This window comes from Anneissia japonica, unplaced genomic scaffold, assembly GCF_011630105.1.
Source record: "Anneissia japonica isolate Jap-2015-1 unplaced genomic scaffold, ASM1163010v1 scaffold288159_len32114_cov105, whole genome shotgun sequence".
Lineage (NCBI taxonomy): Eukaryota > Metazoa > Echinodermata > Crinoidea > Comatulida > Comatulidae > Anneissia > Anneissia japonica.
This window is the reverse complement of record NW_022716513.1, coordinates 18,856-27,159: the sequence shown is the minus strand read 5'-3', so window position 1 is coordinate 27,159 and position 8,304 is coordinate 18,856. Positions and strand designations below refer to the sequence as shown.

The following is an 8,304-nucleotide window of genomic DNA, read 5'->3' as shown; positions in this document are numbered from 1 at the left end:
TAATTTAAATGGTGTATAAGAGGAAAATCTTATAATGAAAAAAGAAACTTTTTATTGAGAAAAAAAAAACCAGATTTTACATCTATAGACGTAAGTTGATTTAATATGCTGAAGCATTATTAATGGTATAGGCCTATACCTATTAAGTATTTCAACAAATATCTCATTAATCCCACTATCGCAAATAGGCCTATTGAAGTATTATTGAAGTATTATTAATTCTTTATTAAAGCATTATTCGAGCACCTTCATTATTATTATTATTATTATTTTATGTATTATTTACCAACCATACTAACATTGAAAACATTAATTATGTGGATAAAATTATCATAGAAAATAAAGATTCTTTTTTAAAACAGCAGAATAAAATAGATAACACCTTTATTTAAAAAAAAACAGGTTTTGCATAGACGAAAGTTGATTTAATATATGCTGATTCATCTCATTAATTAAACAATTTTATTCATTTCGAGCACTGTTATTATTATATTATTAATTATTATTTTAAATGTTTGTTGTTTTATTTTTTTGTTTTATGTATGGGCCTAGATATAGGCTATGTATATATTTAATAATTAGAAATAATTATAATTTAATTGTAAAACATATATAATATAATGTTAACAATATTATAGGCTAGTCTAGACCTAACCAATTATTGATACCATAACCTATAGATAAAAACATCCATTTGATAATTAAACAGCAGCTTTTCGAGTGGCAGTGCCGATAGAAAACTGCAGTGTTTTGGCACTGCGGCAGTGCCGATAGAAAATCGGAGCTATTTTCGCACTGCGGCAATAATGCCGATAGAAAATAACAGCTTTTTTTCGCACTGTGGCAGTGCCGATAGAAAACAGCAGCTTTTTGGCACTGCGGCAGTGCCGATAGAAAACAGCAGCTTTTTTTCGCACTGCGGCAGTGCCGATAGCCTCAGCCGTCCCAAGAGTCAAATCGACTCGCGTTTCATAGTGTCACATAAGCGTTCAAACGCGATACATAACGTGATTTTTCTTTTCGGTCTCATGTTGGTGGACTTGCGCCCTCTTTGTTTTTGAGCGGCATGTAAATAGACTACAAAGTTGTTTTTGCCTTAGTTTTGTTATTATTGCCCTGTCAATTAGTCAGTGAATATGTCTTCAATCAATTTTGCGATGTTAGGGAATAAAACTAGGTAATTATATTCCTTCTTAAGTATTTCTGAATGTCGAATACTGATAGTTTAACTCCTAGGCCTAGGCTAGGACCAAAGGATAGAAAGTTTGGAAGGAAACAAGGACTGGGAGAGTTTACTGCTGTAGGTAGACCTAGAGTCAGGCTAAAGGCTAGGCTAGTAGGCGTCAGGCCTAGGCTTACTAACTAGCCTAACTACTAGGCCTAGCCAAGTACTTGTGCGTAGCTTCGCTATGCCTACATAAGTTAGCATCATTCTAGGATAGCTAAGTATCAACAAAGAGTTAATAATGACTTAGTAGGCTAGGCCTTGCCATTAATTAGGTCATATATGCTAGGCAGTGAGGTCAGGGGGAAGGGGAATTTTCCACCGCATCGGACAAGCCTGGACCCCGTCGTCCGACGCCCCAATGATGTCGTCTGATCGAAAATAAATTAATAATAATTTCCCATACTGTATAGTTGTTTAATTTGCGCAGATGCTATCTCAAAAACTGGCTGAAATTTGCAGGAAAAATCGCTAGGAAAATAGGTGCGCAGAATCGTAACTACTGCATAATATATTAGATAAGCTGTATTAAGATTAGGTCAAAGCCTAATTTTTGCTAAAATCCGTGTTTATTTAAATCGGCCCTTATTTTCCGTAATGCGCGGAATGATTTCTAGGCCTGATTTTTAGACCTTACTGTACAGTATGGCCTCCCCTTTTCCTAATCCTATTCTATACAGACAGTGAACCATTTATCATTTTCTTCAATCGTCTGCAAGCTATTTACCTCTTACAAAATTTACTTGTGAAGTTGCCCATAACATACTGTTAGAGGAATAAGTTTTTCCTCCATGATGATAACCTATTTTGACATTTCGTTTTTCATCAGATGGTTAGTTTTTAGAATTTTTATTCATAAAAACGGTGTAAAAAATAATATGTATGTTTTGATTTTGTTCAGTCAAAATAGAGAGAGTGTGCGGTGTCAGAAGTGCCTCGAGATGGGCCACTGGACCTATGAATGTACCGGTAAGCGCAAATACGTTCAACGAGAATCAAGGTCTCAACATTTACAGAAGAAGATTAAAAAGCTGACTTCCAAATCAAAAGAATCAACAAAGTATGTCACATGATTTCAGATAATTTCAGTTGTACTCAATCTAGGAACTTAATTCAAAACAAATGGTGCACTTTCTTGTAACACATAAGCTTAGCCATCAAGCCAACAATTATTTTTGACGGTCACTTTTACCATGGCAGCTTGGATGGCTTGGCTTAATCAGTTCGGCCTAGCCTAATTGGGCCTGGTCTACCTTTAGCAAATTCTTCTACAAGTCTATCAAATGTTACATTAAACTAAAGCTAAATCATATGTACGTTGTTTTCATACCAATATTCGGTGGGCATTCCCAGAAATGTAAGGCTTAACAAACACGTCGTGTTAAAAACATTTACACCCCGTTGGAAAATGGACGGTTCTGAGTCGCACACATCACATGCAAGTGGCTCTAGTTCTGCAAATACAATACTTGGGATTCGGTTTCCCTAGATATTGTTGGGGTTCGTCCTCTCTGGTTATAATTAATTCATGAAATATCGTACAGAAGATTTGTTGTTAACGTCACAAGTTAAATTTTATTATTCAATACCATAGGTCTAGGCCTATCTCTCGATTCAGAGAACCTAGAGTAGAACTTACACTAGACTAGACTAGACTTGGGCGAGAGATGAAGATACATCTGAATAGCCTAGAAACCTTTGAGTTACCGTAGCAGTGCGCACTCTATGTCTATAACTGAAATATCTTTGTGATAGCTAATTCAACACTATTCCTTTGAAGACAAAATCCAACATTTTAAACACTTTAAATGCCCTCTAAAGATCATAATTTTCTATTCTTTTTTCTTAAGTTTCGGAGAGGGCGTGGCTCAGGGCCTACTGGCTTCAATTTTGGACAACCTGTTTCGTTTTTCTTGCTAAACCCCTGGACATTTATCTCTCTGTTATTTTACCTCGCCTCTTGTGTAATACAAAAAATGTGATCAACTATTTTTTTTTTTTTTTTTTTGGTATAGGAAAGAAAAGAAGAAGTCAAAAAAAGGGTAAGTTTTTTCCTTTACAGTGTGCTCAATTAACACAATCAGTAACATTTGTTATATTTTTGATTAACAAACAACAGTAATCAAAATAATCTACAGGAGGTTGTTAATTATATTGTATTTGATTTGTTAATGTTGCTACCTGTATATCATGTATTAATTTTTTAGTTGAAATCATACAGTTAAAAAAAAATGTTATATTTAATATTTTAACTATTCAAAGGATTTAATAGAAAAGTTATATCTGTGCTAGGCATTTAGCCAAGAGATAGTTGCCCTGCTTCTTCTGCTGAAGACCCCGGTTCAAATCCGACCAGCGTTGAATTTCAATTTTAGTTAATTACTCTGCTCCTTGGAATAAACCTCTTATTAGCTTTAGACGTATAATGGACATCGGTACTCATGCCTCCTAGGACCCGGCGCTTATTAATTTCCATTGTATATATCTGGCTAGTGTGCACATTAAAGAATCCACTTTCAGAAGAGTAGGGAGTATGCTGTGGTTCATTTCTGCCCCTATCGTTGTAGAATGATGTGAACTGAGCGCTTCTCTATGGCTACTAAAATAGTCTTGGACCATGCCTATACGCAGTTCAGCACAACTGCAAGGTATGGGTTTTATTCTCTTACCATTATCTTTAACTCTTTGAAACTGAGGGGCTGGTATACCGGCCGCAATGTAAAAGTGTATATATACTGGTGGCCATGAGTTTTTGGTTATAAACATGCTTGTCACCTGACTCCCGTCTTTGACGTAATCCTTGAAATATGAATTCTGGCCATATGAATGGTTCTGATAATACCCAAATAGCGACGACTTTGATTCTGATGATGAGGAAAGTGTAGGCCTACCACCAGTGCCAGAATTGGCCTAGGCCTAGCGAATATGAAACTGCAGGTACTTCAGGTGTTGTTGCGCATGGATGAGGTAGGCCTAGGGTTGGTCAAGGTAGGGGCCAACGTAGTCCAAGTACAATATTGGCACTAAAATAAAACGAGTAAGACAACAATTTATATTTGCATCATTATTTATTCATAATTTATTTGTACAATATAATTACATATATTACATGATTATAACCTTGCTGGGTTCCCACAGCTGCGCATTTATGCGTGCACTGCTGTGTGGTCAGGGTAATGAGGGTTGTACCTACAGTAATGTGGCCTCAAGGTTCAAAGTGTTGAATACCAAATTCAAAATTTGATGATGGAAAAAGTTTGCCTGAAATAAATGCAACATACTGTATATACTCGCGTTTAAGACATGGCTTAATATAGCAAACTATAATCGAAAAACAGGAAGTTGTCGTCTTGTACATATATATTTTTGTATATATATACTTGTATATTTTTAAATCATTTTCGTTGTGTGTGGGGATCGTCCATAACACATAAATTTACTACTGCAATGAAACCAATAAATGTTATGAATGAGTGCAATTTGAAATATAGGAAATAAGATTTTTATGAACATTTTAAAATCTCAAAATCCTATTATTTTGAAGATTAACCTTGCATTTGACTCCGTTTTAGCCAACATGCAAAAATCATCTAAAATTGTTTCAAACTCTGGGATAGTCTTACGCAAGTAGATATACGATGTATCTAAATTTGGAATAATAGCAAAAATGCAATTTTTTTTTTTTAAATTGATTGTTTCCACAGATCTGATGACAGCTCGGGTAGTGATTCCTCTAGCAGTGACTCCAGGGGATCAGACAGTGAATCATCCAGTAGCATGTCCTCAAGTAACTCGTCAAGCTCCTCCAGTATGTCATCAAGCAGCAGCGATGAATCAGACAGCAGTAGCAGTAGCAGCAGTATGAGCAGCACAACTAGCGGTAGCACAAGTAGCAGTAGCGCCATCAGTGAAGACTCCATTCCTCCGCCAAAGAAGCAGAAATGGAGGAAAAAGACTACAAAACGAGTAAAGAAGTCAAAAAGATGAACGCAGCCTAATCGGTTTTGACCATTTCTCGGATTTCAACAGAACATTCTCGGCAAGTCTGCAAAGTATACATAAAATGTTATTGTAGAACAAATAAATGACAGCACCTATTAAAATATTGCTGAAGATTAATTAGTGAATTATTATTTAATAAACTTGAACTGGATTCATGCAACTTGTTGAATTTGAAATCTGTTGTATAACAGTCTGCCGAGGATATGTGCGATTAGGCCAAAAACATGTTTTGTATTGACCAAGCCAATGGACGAAAAATATATATTTTGTAAAATATATATTTTCAGAAGTGGAAACCCGAAATGCTTGTGTATGAATGCAATTTTAAAGCCTAAATTGCAGCACATTACACAACTGTAAATTTTAGCTCAATAGTTGTCATTTTTATTAGCTATGAGAGAAACCATAGCTTATTTTGCAAAGCTGGTGATAGTCACTGTGTGTTTGCTGAACTGTGAAGAGATACTGGTTGCGAAAACCAGCTTCGTTATTCTTCCTCGCCTATGTTCACATTGATTCACTGGATTTTTCTGTTTAAAGTGACCAGGTACGTGAGTTTGACCGATAAACAATGTGAAAAGTGAAACCACTTAAATTAGAGCAGTGCATTGCTTGGGGCGAAAACAAACCCATACAGTTGAACTTGCCTAAGTCGAATCCAAAATGCCATTGAAATATTTTTTTCTACTTAGATTAAATTCGACTTACAGATTGTCAATTAATGGAAAACACAACAATTTGGCGTGTAAAATGAGATCGACTTAGAAATTATTCAACTTAGGCACAGTCGACCTTGCAAGTTTAACTGTAATTAGCAGGGGCGGATCCAGAGATCTCCAAAGGGGGGGGGGGCCGAAATTTGGGCCGATCGCGACAGCAATGTCCTAGGGGTTCCGGGGGCATGCCCCCGCGAAATTTGTGTGTTCTAGATGCCCGAAAATAACATTTGAGGCATTGTGGGCTATCATTTTTTTCTTTTTCTTTCTTTTTTTCTTTTTTTTTTCTTTTTTTACCTCCCCTAAATCCGCCCCTGATTAGATAGGTACCAAAGTGCTGTACATGGGGACACGAAAGGTCCTTAATTCAGAGCCAGGCTCCAAAGGAAACAAATGTTTTGATATTTTGTAACAACTGATTTTATCTAAGACAAAAACCATATTGCCAGAAAAATTGGGAGCACCTAATGAGATACAACTTTTTGAATACTGTATTTAAATAACTGGGGGGAAAGGGGCATAAACCAGCTTTTTTCACCTTTTCCCCCAGTTATTTAAATATTCCAAGTTCTTCGTCAAATATGATTTTTGTGTCTTTGACAAATCAGTTGTACATCATATCAATTTTGTATTTTTCCTCCGGAGCCTGACTTCAACAGAAGTTGTTTAAAAACCTTAATTGGCTAACCTAAACACTGTATTTAACAGAAATAGCATAGTATACACAATGACATCATCAGTGGACATTTTGATTATTGCATCATCTGTTACTGTTTACTAGATTTTGAATTGATCTGTATAGCAAGTGGCATTGTTGTGATATGAATAAAACGTTATTTTACAAGTACGAAGAAAAAACAATGTTTTAAAATAAAGACTAGTGTTTTTTTTTGCCTACACATCTACCTATATTATGTTAATACATTGATTAACATATGAACCAAATAAGGAAAATGCACACAAAAATAAACTGCTGGGGGTTTCTTGAACTCATTGAGTATTCATAATATATACAAAGGGAATGAATGTAGCCAAAAAAAGCTAAAAATACTTTAAAAACATGTACGTCTGAGTAGTGGATAATGTTTATACATGCATAACATATTTACAGTCTGCATGGTTGGCCTAAATAATCGCTTATTCAGAAAATTTGTTTTATTATCTTTCAATTGGTATTATTAATTGTTGTATTACTCTTACAGAAAAAAAAATATATTTAACAATATTTCTGACACTAAAAAAATCTTAATTAAATTAATCAATCATCGGGGGGTGAATAGATTATTGGAATGATCAGTAATAATATTTTCAATGGTGATCCCATTTTAAATTCTAATGGTGAACGTCTACTTAACTTTCGGTTAGACTCAGACCTAAATATTGTTTACTGTTCCGTAAATACATTGGAAAATTAACGTGCAGACTGAGGGTGCTATTGTGATCTTCAAGTGGCTACGTCTCTTGAAATCAATTTCACGATTAGTTACAATTTTTACTGCTACTGATAGGGGCGGGTGGGGAGCTGGCTTTCCTCTTTTTGCAACAAATGCCTTCACTCAAAAAATAGCATCCTCTTCATTGTAATAAAATATTAATATGTTTGCAGGATCTGAGGAGAGGCGTTATACAGATCGTCGACTTTTTTCGGAAAGCGGTGGAGCATTGTAGCTTTACGACTATGAGTCGAAACCCAATTACAAACTTTACATGGTTAGACGCATTTGATCACAAGGTGTCGTCATTTATGAGGAAGGGGGAATAGACAAATACAGGGGGAAGGTAATGTTAGATTCCGGAGAACCTAATCCAAGGGAATGAGCTCTTGTGAATCTCATATAGCGTTTCGCACTGTATTAGAATGCAGACGTAAATGATGTGTGCGCAGAACTGTCATAAATATAATAAGAAATATTTACGACATTATATTAAAGCAGTGACGTAACATACACTGTCGTTTGTGGGACCTTAGCAACAATATCCAAGGGGCGGGGCTTGGCAGAAAAGTTCATAATGAAAGTCAAGAAGTGCCACACCGGAGACTACTGTTTCGTCATAGACATGGTCAGCTACTTCTGTAAACATTTTCACATGTCTTACTATAACTTGACTGACGTCAGTGGCGTAGAAAAATATTTTTCATTGGGGGGATGATTGGCGTGTTAGCCAGTGTCGTAACAGGCGTAGGGGGGGGGAACAAAAATTGCCCCTCCCCTGACGGTTTTTACCGGGCTGACCAAGCCGTCGTACCGGGCTGGGTAATAAGAGAAAAGAAAGAGGGGAGAGGGAGGGAAAGAGAATGAGAAGAGAAAAATAAAGACAAGAATAAAAAGGAAGATATCATGATGACCAGACTCACAACAC

General features: G+C 36.0%; 1 protein-coding gene across 1 annotated transcript; it reads left to right on the top strand.

Moving 5' to 3' along the window:
* The first annotated feature begins 1,036 nt into the window (after positions 1-1,036).
* LOC117109690 (zinc finger CCHC domain-containing protein 10-like) lies at positions 1,037-6,814 on the top strand. Its single transcript, XM_033252068.1, has 4 exons — positions 1,037-1,177; positions 2,127-2,285; positions 3,241-3,267; positions 4,930-6,814. Exons 1-4 carry the CDS (start codon positions 1,137-1,139, stop codon positions 5,210-5,212), a joined length of 510 nt encoding a protein of 169 aa, XP_033107959.1. The 5' UTR covers positions 1,037-1,136; the 3' UTR covers positions 5,213-6,814.
* The last annotated feature ends 1,490 nt before the right edge of the window (positions 6,815-8,304 follow it).

Excerpts from the sequence above, each read along its gene's own strand:
- LOC117109690 (XM_033252068.1), top strand. The coding sequence starts at position 1,137 with ATGTCTTCAATCAATTTTGCGATGTTAGGGAATAAAACTAG. Across the intron at positions 2,286-3,240 it reads AAATCAAAAGAATCAACAAA|GAAAGAAAAGAAGAAGTCAA; the intron begins GTATGTCACATG and ends TTTTTGGTATAG. Across the intron at positions 3,268-4,929 it reads AAGAAGAAGTCAAAAAAAGG|ATCTGATGACAGCTCGGGTA; the intron begins GTAAGTTTTTTC and ends TTGTTTCCACAG.